The sequence below is a fragment of the Bactrocera oleae genome, chromosome 6 (assembly GCF_042242935.1).
Source record: "Bactrocera oleae isolate idBacOlea1 chromosome 6, idBacOlea1, whole genome shotgun sequence".
NCBI lineage: Eukaryota > Metazoa > Arthropoda > Insecta > Diptera > Tephritidae > Bactrocera > Bactrocera oleae.
In genome coordinates, this window is record NC_091540.1 from 52049098 (window position 1) to 52066522 (window position 17425).

The 17425-nt window shown below is 35.5% G+C and overlaps 1 protein-coding gene across 2 annotated transcripts in view; it reads right to left on the reverse strand.

Annotated features, from left to right (window-relative positions):
* LOC106624719 (protein FAM135A) overlaps positions 1-17425 on the reverse strand; it is a 51992-nt gene that overhangs the window by 20651 nt on the left and 13916 nt on the right. For both annotated transcript variants that reach the window (XM_036359132.2, XM_036359133.2), the window contains exons 2-3: positions 5953-7007; positions 934-1310 (exon numbers count right to left, since the gene is read on the reverse strand). In XM_036359132.2, coding sequence (XP_036215025.2) covers positions 934-1310; positions 5953-6029 — 454 coding nt within the window. In that variant the 5' untranslated portion in view covers positions 6030-7007. The remainder of the gene's footprint in view (positions 1-933; positions 1311-5952; positions 7008-17425) is intronic.

A 17425-nucleotide genomic window follows, 5' to 3' on the forward strand; every position in this document is an offset into this window, starting at 1 on the left:
GTCCATATAACACAGGAGAGATTTTCTTTGCAATACGTTCACCTAAACTTAGTCCGAATCCTACCAGAGTCACACGGTTATACATGATAATGGTGGTTTAGTTTTTAGACCACTCTTAAGTCTAGTAGGTGGTCTGCGTCTATAAAGAAGATTTTAAGGCATCAGATTACCTCTGCGTAATAACCTTCTAAATACCAGCTTAACGCATGAAAGTTGCACAACAGACCCCAAATTTTTCTTCGAGGAATTTCGTAGTCACATTCAAACAGTGTTACCTTTTTCTGTTAAACGCTACCATAAAGAACCACAAATGTCTCCCTAAGAATCCACACTAATAAGCGACCACTTTTGTCCCAATAAGGTCGTAAATAGAATAGAATGTAATGTATATCATAGGAGCCAACGACGTACCTATGTATCGGACAACTCAAAATAACCCTATTAGCCCGCGACGATGTGTTCACATTTACTGGACAAGACAATCATATTGCATCGTAAACACAGAGCTGCCAAACACACACTACTTGACATATAGCGATCAAACTTCACCAAACTAGGTAAATATTTCGATTTCGGTGGTTTACTTCGAAAAATGTTGAAACCTTCCCTTTTATATATGACTGAATCTCTCGAAAAACTAGTTAGTTCAATACTCAGAAAAAAAGTAATTTTTGGCTGTATAATATAATCACACTAAACTTAAATATATATATATATATAATATAAATATATATATACTTCATTATGCATCAGCAATCTAAAATGGAATTATTAAAATTGTAACTTAAATTATTTTTTAAAAATCTTGCACTGAATACAAAGTTGCATATGCGAGTATATAAAGCTCCTAATTATTTCCTTTTTCAAGCATCAAAACTCTGAAAGTACTCTTGCCGCATGCCATATGGTAATAAATCTTAAATTATCACTCACCCAACAAGTGTGTGCGAAAATGTATAACATCGCGCAACGTCACTTCCTCATTCCGGTAGAGGATCTGAAAGACGCGCGATGCGCCACAACCGTTAATTATGCATGCAGGTCCCGACAATAGGCTGCCGCCGTTCTGCAACAGGCTTGGCACTGCATCCTGTTGTTGTTCACGCGGCTCCTGCAACACATCGCCATCGCTGCCGCCGCCGCCATCACCGCCACTGCTATCGCCACTATTGCAACCATTTGTGGTTGGTGGCGCCTGTGTGTGGATTTCCGCCGTGTGAGCATTGTTCTGCGGTGTGTCTGCTATGCTGGTCTCCACCTGAACGGGGAGCCGTGGAGAGACACGTAGACCGCAGCGCACCTGATAGAGTCTGCGGAAAAGTTGTAAATTAATACAAAACATATAAGTAAACAGAAATTTATACATACATATGTGAAATTTATATATAAAATATATATTTGTGAAATAACGTGTTTAAAATGAGATTTCCTTTTGGAGTGTGTGTACATGTGTGGCAAGCAGTAACCAGTGAATAAGAATAAATTTACGGTAGCACACATTAATTTCAGCACCATTCTATCTTCCATCAGCAGCTTGCTTAAATCGCAGCGTATTTGTCAATTGCCTGTTCAACGCTCTCAGCGCTCGCATGAGATATGAGATTTTTGGCCTTTCAACGGCGGAAAACATGCTTTCGTTTTTAATCTCATCAATGCAATGTTGTCGCTGCGCGTCAGATGTGCAAATCCCATATAAGCACTCGCCGTTGATCCCGACAAATAGACTGACTGGCAGCACAGTCGGCGAAAAGTCAGACGAAACGAAAACGCAACTGATAAGTAGACAGATGGACGGTGGTACATGGCGTATGGGTAGCGTACAAATGTATCGCAAGCTGAGTATGGGTGTGTGTAGGCGTATGTAATCACTCGCTGTTGTGCGAAAAAACATTCTTGGCTAGTCGACTGTGTGTACTTTTTATAAACACAAAAAAAAAATCACAATAACAACAACGTCAACTACAACATTGAGTGGGAACTGCAAATGTCAAATTATTTGTTATGGTTGCTGTTGCTGACATATGTATTTCATAAACAAGCAAGTGATTTGCCGAGTGTTTTGCCGCCTCGCTGTTATGTTGTTGTTGGTATGTGGTGAACGTGTGAAGCTCACAGCTGACTGCGTGGATACATGCCACACACATACATATGGACATGACGGCTGCCGCCACTAAGCGTTCAATGCTCAGCCACTATGCCTGCGTTTGTTGCCATTTAACTTGCTGTTGTTGTTGCTTTTTGTTTTTAAATAGCGTTCAAGAACGTAAATGTCAAATGAAATGGACTAAAATTAAACGTTTTGGCATCGTGGGAAAATTCAAACAAGCGTGCAATGTCGCGTACGCCGGTGGAGTGTCAAAGAGTAGAAAGAGAGAGAGAGAGAAGGAAGGAAAAGTGTCCCAAGAATTTCCTCGTTGGCTTTAATTAATTTTTCATTTTATAAGGCAGTTCATAAGCGTTTGTCACTGGAATGCCTAAATCGCTGTCAGCGCTTTTGAGCGACATTGCCTGCAGCTGGCATACTCGTTAGCGCTGCACGAAGTGTCCTTAAACATTTATGGATTGTTATTTTTGTTAATGGAAAAAATTGAGGAAATTAACAGTGTTCGCTCTGAAATCCAAGAAATCAGTTCTTTTAGGGACACCGGATATTTTGATGGCAAACCGCGATTTTTCGATTCTTAAATATTTATTATTTGAATAGTTCAGTCTTCAAGATATTTAAAGAAATGCGTCACTGAATTACAGAATATGAACAATTTGTCTGGGTTCGCGTACCACACAGACAGACGAACAATGACAATCCAATGGTATTTAAAATGGTTTCGTATGTGGACTACACGTGGTTTTAATCCGAATTTGTTCATTTAACGATTTTTTGCTTGTAACAGGAGAATGTGAAGGCAATACCAGAGGTGGCTCAAATCGATTGGTTATTGGAGTATGAGATTTTACCTAAAAGTGGATTCTAGCACGCCTATTGTGCATTTTTTTTAACGATTCACATTCATTTACGACTTTTTTTTCCTTTATAGAGTTTTCACACTTTAAATATTTTTTAACATAACCTTGTATTAGCGATCGACATGGTTATAAGCCAATTTCAATTGTTTTTTATGGTAACTGCTTATACAAACAAACGAACTGAACTATTCTACTCTGCACAACATGTTACGAAGGTATAAAAATCAGTACACCGTTCCCAGCGGGCGTGTATACAAAGCTAACCGCTAGAAATTTTTTCCTATGTAAGTCTGACGCTATTTTTACAACACGAAAGAGTTCAATAAATAAATAATTTGTATAAAAATGTGTATGCGAGTATTATACGAAAGGCCATCGTGTGTACTCGCCCTTCATTTATTCGATTATACTTATGCAGTTATTTCTTTCTTTCTTTATCTGTTGGATTCAAATCATTTCTAAATTTAGCTTTCAATAGAAAACTCCAATAACAAAAACGAAATAAATATGTACAATTTCTTTGTTATAGTTGCATTTACATAAATACATACATAACTACTTTTGGACAAATAAAAAACAGTTATTCATAAATAGCAGGTATTATTACTATTGGAGCTCATTTTCGATTGAACAGATATTAAAATATTTTTTTTTTATGGAAAATATTTTTTTTATTTACAGAAATGGATTCACGTGCGAAATACCAAAGGAGAAAATAAGTAAAATGTATTTTTTAATTAAAGCTGAGTCAATAGTATATGATGTACCATATATCTAATCTAGAATCTATTCTTGAAATAAAAATGTATGCTGGAGCAATGTGAATGAATACAGAAATAATTTTTTAGCTTTCAGCATAAGTTGTAGCTATTTATTATAATCATTGCAATGATTTCAATACATACCTAAGTAAATTTTAATACACTCGCAATATGTATAATAATTTTGTTCACCTAACGGTTTTTTGTAACACTTAAAGTTATTCGAGATAGATATAGAGGAATACATATACATGTAATTGATCATGATAACGAAGCTAGTTGAATTCAATAGAAAAAAGTACAATACATGAAACTTAGGGCACGTGTTCCTTGACACAAACAAGATTGGTATTGCAAGTGGGCGCAATCAGACCAATGCCACGCGTACAAAATATCTTTAAGTAAAAAACCTATAAAAGGCTATAACTAAACTGCAAATTAACATACAATACTGAAATGTAATACTAGTAGAGAGGGGCATCTTTGGGCGGAAATATTTTAAGTACAATTTCAGCTAAGCTGAGTACAATATACATCTTATGTTATATTTAATTGTCGAAACGGAATTAATCGGACTACAACCACGTCTTATTCCAATATATCACAAACTTTAATGCCATATGATTCTTTCAATAAAGTTATAAACTTTGCACAAATAGTGGCTTTAAAGTATTCCATCTCACGTACAAAATCAGACCTCACTGTTCTAGTCCCCAAATACCGAAAATGTTGACCACAGTGCTTATGTCTGATATTTTTCCGAAAATAACCACCTTATATAAAAAAATTCGAACTTCTGGTTCATTTTACACGATACATATCGGTCAATATGTGAACTCTCTTAGTGAAATTCAGAGAGCATCTTTATCTCGTAATAATAGGGATACTCAATTTTTAAGCGGTAAATGTACTTAGTAACTTTATTAAGTTGCTAATATTGTTATTGTAAAAATTGTCAATATTGTTATTGTAAAAAAGATCTCGTAATGATATTGCGGTACCAGAAAAGGTCGGTGCTTGCAATACTAAAATGAAACTAAAGTGTTTGGCAGGTTTTTGCGGTTTAATGTGGTATAGTAGGAAATAGCACTAGAAATTATATAACAAACAGAGAGAGAATATACAAAATAAATAGGTAGTATATGATGAAATTATTTAATAATCAGATTCTGGTAGTATTACTCAAATTTCTCTCGTTTTTTGGCTTTCGTGACTCGGAAAATACCGCTTGCATACAAATTGCGCTCCTCGCACCTCGTGAGGATGAAAAGCCTTGGGTACTATTGTCATTAGTGACAAGTTTTGTTTCCATAATAGTGAGTGCTCTAGATAATCCGTTATACTCGTATGTTAAGGTAGTTTGATTTTTCTTATTTTCAAAGAAAGGCCAGAATACCTCAAAAGAGTGCATAATATAATGCTTACATTGATCGAGTGTTTCGGTAGTTGTAAAATTTGTCGTGGCAAAGCCGAGAGTAGATTATTTATAAATTACGCTTCTGGCGCAATTCGTTTGAGAAATGTAACGTTTTTAGTAACTTTTAAAACTACCGTTATATGTAGTTTTAGCTTAATTTAGTTCTCGGCTTGATAGATATAGGCTAGTTAAGTGAAATATTTCTGTTGAGAAATTGAGTGCGATTGCTCAATGATTTTATGTTATATGCTTAATTTATCTGGAATGGCTGCGAGGGCCCGTTTTTCCAAGATTCTTTTAATGAACCTATTTCTATTAAAATCTGTTAAAGTTAATTTCCCTGCTTAATTGTTTATTCTTGCACAAAACAGAGCAGTTCCAAGTAACTATATGTAATTTTTCGAGTTATTGCCATTTATTGCTGGAAAAACAAAGAAAATTCAACGCTAGATTATTTTTGCAAATACAAAAATTCCTAGGAAATACTATCGAGGGCAATTAAAAGCGAATACTCGAGTGTTTCAAAGAGCTTTGGTCTTTTCTACTGTTTCTATTTTTGCATATACAAATGTACAAATGTAGGCATTCCTAAAATATAATTAATATGCGCAAATGTTAATGTCATGATCACTGTGACAATTAATGTGACAACGTCATTTTATTGTTAACTGCTCAACCCACGCACCTTGTCATTTTATGTATTCACTCATGCATACTCACATATTTTTAACAGTAAGTGATGCTAATGGGAATAAGAATAAAAATGGAAATGGGAATGAGAATGAAAATGAGAACACATCTTGAACTTACCCTCTTTGAAATAAGTCAACATTGAAGAATTTATAGAGCTCAACGGAAAATTCAATTGTTGCTTGCAGGTCACCCATGCCGAGCCGAATACCACAGCGTCACTGTCCTCAAGTACCGAGTTGTTCTCGATGTCGTCGTCGGTGTCGTTGTCGTAGTTGTCTGTGCTATTGTGTTAAACACCTACGGCACTATTCTCCTATATCCTGCTGACGTAGTAAACGTTGCTCTGCCCTACCGAGAATGAGTTACCAACGCCGAGCCCAAGATGGAGGGCTGGCAATGCAACTAAGAATCCTTGTTAATCGTTGCGGCTGCGTTTGTTTACAAACCGCTTGTACCCCTGCCGCCGCCGCCTTACCACATTTGTGGTACGCTCACTGGCTACTGTTGTTGTCGTCGTGCCAGTTGTGACTCGAGGATGCAGGCACTGAACAAATGGCGCCACTTGTCCTTAACATAAATCGCAAAGAACGACTGCTAAGGTCCCACTTCAGCTTGGCAGTCACTATTAGCGAGTGTTGTGCATTGAAGGCGATTTTAAAGTGAGACGCGAGCTTCTGCTATGATTACGTATTTACGTATTTGTGTGTCCATGTATGTATGAGTGTATTTGAATTTCCTTAAGTTACTAAGTTGGCGTGCTTGAGCGCAGTTCGGTCTACCTTCTTTGCTATTACTTTGTTGTCGTTTTTTTCTCGGTTGCTGTATTTAAAAGTTGCTGCCGTTGTTATTGTTGCTGCTGCTGATTTCGGTAGCGCTTGGTATTGTGGGGTTTAAGTTTCGCAATTTGTGTCATGTTTTTCTCTTGACTGCGCACGAAAGGAATTTTAATAATGCAAGGCGTACTTTTTACAAGCTTTCTACTACTTGACATTCTCCCTTTCTGATAGAAACACATATAACTTTATATGCTTTCAATTCCTTTTTTATTAGTATATGCCTACTTTGGCTTTGACTTTCTGACTGACTTAGTGGCAGCGCAAATCTTTTTCGTTGATTTTGAGTTGGTCCTTTGATTTGAGATCACTCTGAAGTGCATTGCTATCGAAAAGAAACTGCAAAAAGATTGAAATTGAGTACAATTCCTACACAGTTCACTCTATTAAAACTTTAACGAAGTCATTCACTTAAAAAGCTTATTATTTATTGATGGCTACAACGCGATACGCTAATATCAGCACGCGCTAATGTTAGAAACAAATTTACCAGCTGCCTCGTTACGTCCCTTTTCGCCTTTAATGGCATTACGTTGTCGCATGTTGCTCACGAACTGCGAACTGCGAACTTCGACCGAACTAAGCACACGAAATTAGTTACGCCGGCTTATGCGCGCCTAAGTCGGTAAAATTTGCTAAAAAATTTGCAAATAATTGGATCAATGCGTCATAATATGCGAGGCGAATGACCGCCCAACGACCGCAGCACTCAACAATGCAACTAGACCGCGCACTTACTTGGACCTGGCACACTATGTGCCCTTACACACACTTGCATGCATGTAAATAATGTCTAAAAATAAACAACAACACACAGTGCAAACAATAAATTGGGTAAATAACAATCGATGGGTGTCCAAGCGGCTGCGTCCGATTGAAGTGTGGTGTTTTAGAAACGTAAATGGGCGGAGGTTTGGCACTGTTCGGACGCTTTATGGGTTTCTGCCCACTCGGCCGAGGTTATGAGGTCAAAACTGAAGTAGAAAAAAAAGTAGTACCGCGCACTAGAATGTGAGAACATATAACACAAAAGCACCTAAACGCAAACTCAATAAAAGTACAATAACAATGACGGTATATGCGATTGCAATAAAATAATATCCGTTGATTAGGTCAAATGATGTATACCATTAACACGTTCTGGGTCTATGTTTCTTATGAGACATTTCAGACAAAATAAAATAAATAGTGTTGGAATCAAAAATACTACGTACGATGAAATTTATTAAATAACTTTATTAAATAAATTTATTAAATGCATGCGTAGTACGAGTCTGATTTCAAGCTAAGATATATGAACGTTATATATACATATATGAATATTTCCGTTTCTAATTTGTTAGCCTATTGTGATTGTACCTGGCAAATTAAGGATACTATAAGTTTTAAATAAATATGTTCAAAACATGAACAAAAATAACATACTAAAACTATTTATCGTTCCATATTTTATTACTAAGTTTTGCCAACACCTGAAGGTATTTCCCCAGCTTTGATCCTGGCAAGTTGCAAGAGTATGAAATGTTCAGTTACACCCGAACTTAGGTCTTCTTTACATGTTCTTGTTTTATCTTCCTTCTTTTTCTAATCTTTGTCAGCTCTCAATATCTATGTGCTACGTGAAATAAATTGCATGACAATGAGACTGTTTGGCAATTCTTTGACCCTTGGCGCTTTTTCTTAGGGATGGCTGTTGGAGTGGGTCCATAAATCGTTCATAGTACAGCAATAAGAACTACTCTTAAACATTTTGCCTTCTTTATCGCAGAAAAATTATAAAATGTGGCGTATGAACTCTATGCTGGTATCCATCTTTGACGGGTGCTTAAACAATACCGACTGAAGCAATCACACAAGTTCTTCCAAATTTATTTTAGCACAAAATCTTATCTTTATAACGTTATATGGCGAAAACTGATCTCATTTATAGAACACGTGATACATAGAATCTATTATATATATATATACATATCTATAATACATTATAAAATATTGTTGATATTTTAGAGTAGAAATTTTTTCTCTACATTACATTAAGACCTTTCCAAAAACTCTCAAAACCACAAAAAATTGGAAATCGAGAAAAATTAAGTTAGTTTATCTAGGTGGTTTGATGATTGAAAAAAAGTTTAAATAAAATATAGGGATTTCCCTAGGTATTGTGACAAGTAAAAGATTTTCTGCATTTAGGGTCTTTCTGAAAAGCTTCTACCATATAGCAATATATATTTTGTCTTTTCAATATATTTTGAGGATCAGTTGTTCCCAATAATTCCAAGGGTTTTTTATATTTTCTAATAAATTTCGATGAACTATATAGTTTTAATTTAAGAGTGCTAGGACATACATAATGTTAAGCTAGCAGGTGTCGCTCACCAACACGCACGGGTCGTCCCCATACCATTAATATATTTTTTACCATTAATTTAAAAACTGTCGAAGCTTGGCTTTCCAAATTGAATTAAAGACAAATATACATACATAAATATGTTCCTCTATATGTAAAAAAGAAAGTATATTAGTTCGCTGAAATTGAAGGAAAATCTCAGATTATTATTCATCCTGAGGCTATTACGTTGCATTATTACTACATTATATCTCAGGTAACAAAAAACGCCAGCTAAGATTTCATTGTGTGTTTAAGGTATATGATTTTCCACCTTAGTTAGATATGCGTAAGTATATAAACACATATATATGGTATATATTTATATACTACATATAGCTATACAAGCTAAGTGTAAATATAAAGCATTTGTTCTGACAGAGCGTCAAGCTCAGCCGGAATGAGGCCAAGTGGCTTCAGTGGATAAAACTTTTAATCGCCAAACAAACATATACACATATATAATATGTAAGTATGTATAACAAACATCTACTCCCCGCCTCAGCTTTCAGTAAGTATGTGAAAAAAGCAGCAACAATGATTAATGCCAGCTCAGCGTTGCCGTTAGTTCGCATATTCGTGGACTTGGCCTGCGCTTTGTGGCGCCAACGACAGGCTAAATAAATGAGCGCTGAAATTATGTTTATAATGGGAAGAATATATATTTATGTATATGTTACAATAGAATGGAGCGCAAATGGCAGAGAGCAGATAGTTAATGCAAGCCGCTTGGACGGACGATTGTTGGTGTTGTTGGCTGGCTGGCTGGTGTTGATGATGGCTTAGTGAGCGCAGCTTGTTGACACAATAAAATGATTGAAATGTTGAGTAGCAAGGAAGGAAACGGAAAAGAGGAGAGACGCACCGGAATGGCTAACAGTGGTGAGTTATTTACTGGGACTACACTGTACAGGGAGATTTTTTGACTTTGAAGTAACTTATCGCCTAAACTATTGCAACTTTTGAGTTGCATCCTAAAGTGAAAAAAGGCAGTTTTCTTTAAAAAAAGTAAATTTATTATACAAAAAAAAATCTAGTTTTCTGCAAAAAAGTTTTAAAATCCAAAATGATTCCATCACTGTACGAGTTTTTTTTTTTTGGGTTCACTGTATGTACATTGTATATGGTATCACTCTATCCGCTCCGTTTGATAAGTCAGTGCAGTGCATTTTTGAAATACTTGATTTCAAATATATTTATAACTGCTGATATCAAATTTTTGTTAATTAACAATAGATTTAAAAGAAAAATTAGTTTGGAAGTAAGAACAAATCAGAGAAACCTTGGAGATCTTATGTACAGGGTTATAATTGTCATAACAAAGCTGTGTTAAAATAGGAAATTAAAAACCAGTTCTTTCAGACGGGATGATTTGATGCTTGAGAGGGTGCCTGACTTTAATTTCGACATCCAATCGATCCAACAGCGCACAATAATATTGTTTATCGATTTTTTTTACTATTTTCACCAAAAACAACAATTCAGATTGCGTTTGTTTCATGGCAGGTTGTCCTTTGAACGTTAGCATTTTTGATCAATAGTTAACCATTTCACAAAATTTCGCGATATTTTCTGATATAATTGCTTGTGTTAGTCATCCTGAACAGGGTTCATCATTTGTGTTACAACGATTCAAACCGAAATTCAGCAAAACAGTTCTTGATTTTTGAATATGTTAGGACAAGGGTTTTTTTGTCATCAGCAATGTTTTACCAAAACACTAAGCGCTTTTTTCCTATTTTAAACTCAAATAGCAGAAGAAGCCACTTTGAGAGCTATTAGATGAAATTGAATCGTAAACAATAATAACTTTTTTTTTGTCACTAAAATATGTCGAACTTTGTGCCTGAAAAAGTTTTTTATCTTTATTACTTTAATATGAAGAAAAAGTAATTTGCATAATTCAAAAGTGTTGATTTAGGCTTGGAAGACAAATAACGTACTGGGCGGGCAGAAAAGTATGAAGATGAAGAACTGGAAGTATTCCTCAATGAAGCAGCCGTTTCAACGTTTTAAAGTTTAAAAGCGACCGGTTACATACAAAAGCGAGAAGGTTGGGTGTCACATGATTTGAAACCAAGAAACGTTAAGGGATGATTTTGAATGTCAGAAATGCTGTTTGAATGCTAAAAAGGAGTCGTTTTTACATCGGATTGTGACTGCTGATGAAAAATGGACTCATTATGACAATGTATGTATTGTTATGTATTTAGTATATATGTGAAACCTGGACAATGAGCCAAATCAATGTCAAAACCGAATATTTATGACGCCAAATTAATGCTCTGTATGTCATTGTTTTGGACCGACAACAACTCATCAAGTTGAAATGAGCGATTGCCGAATAACGCCCGCAATTAGCGACTAGACATGAACGCCCTCACTTTGATATATTCGTGGTCGCCAAGCCGGCACAGTTCAAAGATGAAATCCACAAATTGCCAGAAATACGGAAATTGTAGTTTCAGCTGGGTATGTGATGAGGTGAATTATATTGTATTATTTTATATGCTTTTCTAAAACAATGGTTAAAATTTTGAAGAAAAAACCGCATCAATATTGTTACATACCCAATATGCTTGCAAGGCTAAATAGGTTTCAGCTAAATATTGCGAAGGATGTGTGAATCCTTGTGATGTGAAGATGACTTTGTGATCAAAAAATATTTAATTTTATCCATGAACATATCAAACAGCCCTCGCAGTACAGATAGTTGAAAAATAGTGCTTTAGCTTCTCTTCGTTTTTTTCTTTTTACTGTTCGTGCCATTAAAGCAGCAATAATGAACAGACAAGAGACCACATTGCACAAAAAAAAAGAAAACAAAAACCGAAAAACAAGGTGAACGCCAGCGAAATGACAGCTGTGGTGGCAGGTCACCCATATTCACGCGCGCGTGTGTGTGTGTGTAGGCAACACCTCAGCAGGTGGATATGTGCTAGAAAACAATTCGTGCCACTGGCAGTCAAGTGAAAGTGATGACGCTGCCAGTGCAACACATACACACACACCCACACAAATATAGTAACACGAGCTTAAGCGCTTTGAAAACTACTGTAATTCAGAACAGCTTAACTAAAATCGTATGCACATATGTACATATGTACTCATATATTTACACATAACGATGATTTTTAAACGACATGCACACGAAATTATGTGGGCGTGCAGATTAAGTGGAACGTTACATATACTATAGGTGTTGTTGCTGTCACTTTCGGTGCGGTAAATTTACGAACATCAGGCGCACAATGTTTCCCGACCGCACATCAACCTATTTAGGAATGGTCGACGCGAGTACAAAGCACTGGACGTGTCTTCAAAGTCTGTCATGGTAGCAACACTGATTTCGCTTCCGCCTCATGTAATCGTTTAGCACTATCGTGTTTTCGTTTATATTATGTATTGTTTTCGAATATGTGACAACAACACATAAAACTGACAGGCAATGGGATAATGCGTTATAATTTATGTACGACATCAAAGTGCATGCGTCGTTGCGTCGCACACAACCGAATTTGGGTTAGGTCAACACACAGAGGTTTAATCGTGTGCTTTATTGGTTTTGTACTATGCACGGATATCACATTGTTTCAGGGCCCACGTAAAGCGCTTCCTTATTTGGTACACAAACACAAACACACATGCTCACATACATATATATATTTATCCTCCCCTTCATCATCATCGTTTTAGTGAAAGCTTGCACGCTATTATACTCATAGAAATGTATAGCCGTGATAGTAGTTTAGATAGTTTGTAAATAAGAATCGGTTGAATTAACGGTGATTTCGCTAAGTGCTGCGCTATTGAGCAAGAAAGCAATGAGTAAGAAAGTAATCGAAACCGATGATGAAATATATGTTTTGAGATAAAAAACATAAATGCATTAAATAGGTATCCAATCACGTGGCGGAGTTCAGAAATCGGCCGACTTGGTTTTGCTGTAGAAAGATATGCACTCGCGGGCCTTTTGTTTACAGATTATTTAATATCTTCGATGGCTACTTATTATTATATATGTCTATAGAATATACATATAGTCTATCCCTTCAATACGGGCACTGTAAAAAGTTAACACCATGCACTGGGGTCCCCATATTCGATAACCACGGCCTTGAACAGTTATGAAAACTTTTAGACCTGAGATAGTATATCTTAAAGGCACTATTTGTGCAAAGTTTTGTCCCGATATATTCTTTGGTGCTTGATTTGTATACTTGAAAATGTAAGAATCATATGGAATTTAAAATTGTACTATATGGGAAATATATAGGAAGCCCATTTTCACACTGTAACATAGGAATGTTAAAATGATTCTATGTGCCAAATTTGGTAGAAATTGGACAAGTAGTTCCGGGGATTTGTGATTTCAACTAAATGTGGGCGTTGCCACGCCCAGCGTCTGCTATAAAATCCTCTTGGATGTAAAATTTCATGTCTCTGACGCATTAAGTTTATGATTTATCGCACTTTTAGTAGTTTTTAACGAAACAGTTATATGGGGTGTGGGCGGGGCTATCATCTGATTTCCTCCGTTTCCACACTGTCAAGAAGGAGTTAAAACTATTTATTGTGTGCGAATTTGGGTCATATGGTTGGAATGGCTTAGGAGATATATACATTCAACTTATTAAGGGCGGAGCCACGCCCACTTTATTCAATTTTTTTCAACCATAGGTGCCCTTCCGCAATACAACTGTCTGTAGCAAATTACGGGTATATATCTTTTCTAATTCTGTTATTTTATTGGTTTTCGATTAATGGTGTTTTGTGCGCGTGGCAATAGTCCGACTAGGCCCTGCTACAATACCAAACTTCTTATGGTGCCAAGGTACATGTTTACCAAGTTTCATTAAAATTTATTAAATTTTACTCAAGTTACATGTTGCAGACAGACAGACAGTCACCCGGATTCCAATCCGTCTTGCCATTCTGCTCATATAGGTATATATACCTATATAGAATCCTATATCTATCTCGATTAATTTTAAGTGATACAAACAACCTTTAGGTGAACAAAACTTTACACTCTATAGCAACATGTTGCAAAGGTATAAAAATCAAAATAAAGATCTCTTTATACCATTTTATGCTTCAAAGAATGCACATGTAAAAGGTATTATAGCTTCCTTGCAAATGATGCATTGGAGCTTTAGCTTGAATTTCCTATTTACTAATGTTAAGTACAACTATTACTTTAACTATGATATTCACCGAAGATGTCAACATAACAGTATCATATCTTTTGTTACCAATAGTCTTTGTATTACCTTAAAATCGATGCAGCAGTTGAACAATACAAGTTCGTCCTCTACTCTATTTTCATTGAGTTGGTGATTGCTCTTTACAGTTTCACATTTAATTTATGCTGACTAAATGGAATACGTAAATATAGTAAATATTTAATGCTTTACTGGTAGACATTGCAAGTAAAAATAATACAGTTAAAGAAACTTATAATTTTTAGGTTAGATTTCAGTTTTCGGTATTCAGGGAATTTTAATTTCATACCAGGCCAATTTGATCTTTGCTTATGACATTGGAATTATACTGAAAATCTTTTCAAAGTTCCGAATTACTGTTTCGTAGGAATACTAAATATATATTCGATAGATTCACATTCCCATTCGTATTCAATCAGAAGAAGAGTAGAGTCCCGCTATTTGATTGAGGTCTAATAGTCGTTGTTTGATTCTGTCGCTTTAGCGAGAGTAGTACTGAAAACCCTTGGGTCTCTAATCTTTAACCATCTAGACGAACTGTCTGAAAATCGAAATCGATCGCCTAAATAGATATATGATCAGTTGTAGCGGCTTTGTCTATATGCGATGACTAAGATAAATCTTCAGGAGTGTTTGGCGATCTTCAAACCTAACTCCCATCTCTGCCAGTAGTATACATGACAATGAAGGCGTCAAACATTTATATTCTCAGTTTGAAAATAGCAGTTATGCTAAGTATATATATATATTTTATATTTTAACATGTGTTTGGATCTCCCTTTTTCACCATGTAAGAGTATTAGGAGAAGTTTACATATCGACCAATTAAGAAGTGGATCAATCAACCCTTGGAGCATTTAGCATAAATATTAGCTAATCTAAGCATACCCGCTCACATAAATGGTTATCACAAAGTTTGTTTTATTTTATTACTCAATATTTTTTCGCAATAAAGTTATATTTGTATGTTTAGGTACAAAATATAGAAAATTAGCTTGAACGTAATCCTCCACTTAATAGTTTGTATACACATATGAGCTTATAAATATATATATTATATATAGTTGTCTTCATCGTCGCATCGTTGACGTAGTTTGCCAATTAGGTTTGCTTCTATGTCATTTCCTTAGTTTTCCACGTCATTACTATTACGATATTTTCACTTTTATCATTTCCTTATGCTCCTGCTGGATATGTCTTATTTCCCATACTTCATATTCCATTCCTTACGCAATTCAAATGATTATCGGCTATACCCTCTTAATGGCAACTAAACTTTTCCGGTTGCGGAGCGCTGAGAATGCAAACATATGTACGTAGGCAGTGGGAGGCAACAGCACGGAAATGGTGCAAAGGAGTCGGGCATTATTGAAATGTAGCCAAGCGTGTGGAATTAAATTGGTGCTGAGAGAATATAAATGACACGGGAGGTTTTATAATAAATTGTCTATTAAAACGCATACGTTCACAAACTATTTACGGGACAGACTTTAGATATCCGCATATGGTTAGAGAATATGTGTTACATACTCACATAAGGTACCAGTGCGTGCAATAATAAATATACAGTAACAGTCAGATAAGGGTAACCAGCAAAATTTTAGGAGGAAAAATATTAAAAATAAATGGTATACTCTATGTGTGATAATTTTTGTAAAGAAATAACGTATATTTTGTAATATACATACATATGTATGTATGTATGCAGATATAGCACATCTTTAAAAAACAAGAACGTACTTGTGCGACAGGGCGTATGAGTAACATTTTTGAATAAAGTTAAGAGGCACACCTCATGTGAAAATTAAAAACAACAATGGAATGGTATGGAAGCTCTAAATTCAGGTGTAACAAAACATTTCATACTCTTCTCTTGCAACTTGCAAGGATCAAAGCCAGGGAAATACCTTCAGGTGTTGGCAAAACTTTATTTTAAAAGAAAGATTTTGGGCTTTAATTTCCATCCATTGGCTATGTTATATTTTGTATAAAATTCTTTCGCTATTTGCTAAGTTTCGTGAAAACATCTTGTACAAAAAAGATTTCCCTACAAAGACTTTTTCTTAGTATTCAAGTAACCTTTTGGGCCGACCACAATTTTTGAAATGATTTCTGAGTATATGACCAAAAACTGGGAGACAAAGCAGAACTTTCTATAATATTTTTGTTTTAGCATTTGTGGAGTATTTAACTGTTAGGTATTCGTAAACGGTTGTGGGGTATGAAGTTTAACAGGAGCCCTAATTAGCGCAGTCTACAAATACTTGGCCTTTATTAGAAACTATTTTCTAACTTTAGGGTGCTGCCAGACGGTATTCATAAACAACAACGGTTTAAGTTATATTCCCTAGTATAAAAATATGGCATTCATAAGGCAATTCACGTAAATATGTAAACGGAAATATTAGCAACTACAGCACTATTACAGTGACTGTGTTTCCTTCGTATAATTTTGTAGAAATATAATCAGGATATGCAAACATTCGCTCCAATAAACACCTATATTCAAATATTCGTACAATTGTACACGAATAAAATAACAACAAGTTAAGGCCAAAAGGCGTACTACACTCCTACTATGGAAATACAAAAAGACAGTTAGTTAGAATACTGCACGTAGCACACATTTACAAATGTATAAATGTGAGTCGTTGTATACCTAAAGTATCGCAGACGCACCCACATCAACACGTACCGTCAATCAAATATGTGGGTGTTCAACACGGTGCGGTGGTTGCAGTGGTGCTTCGGTGTCCTTGCCACGGTTTGTTCCTCATGGTAGCCATTTTTACTTTTACCATTCAAAGAGATTTTTTTTCTCAATTTTTCTTTCTTTTTAATAAATAGGACTATCAACATATTGCTGTATGAATATCAAATTGAATGTGCAAAAAAAAAAAACAGAAATCTAATCAGGAATATGCAGGAGGCACAGTGCGACTGTGAAGTAAGAAATTAAAAAAAAAATCTTATTCAAATGGACTAGCATGGGCGCAAGCGAAAGTGGAATATTTAAATTTTTAAATGAAACAAGATCGTATTGGGGACATTTGTGGAAAACTGAATCATTTAAATTTGTTATATGAATCTGGATGTATTTATGTAATTTTCTTAGTTGAACATAATAACGGTAGAAGTTTTTTGGA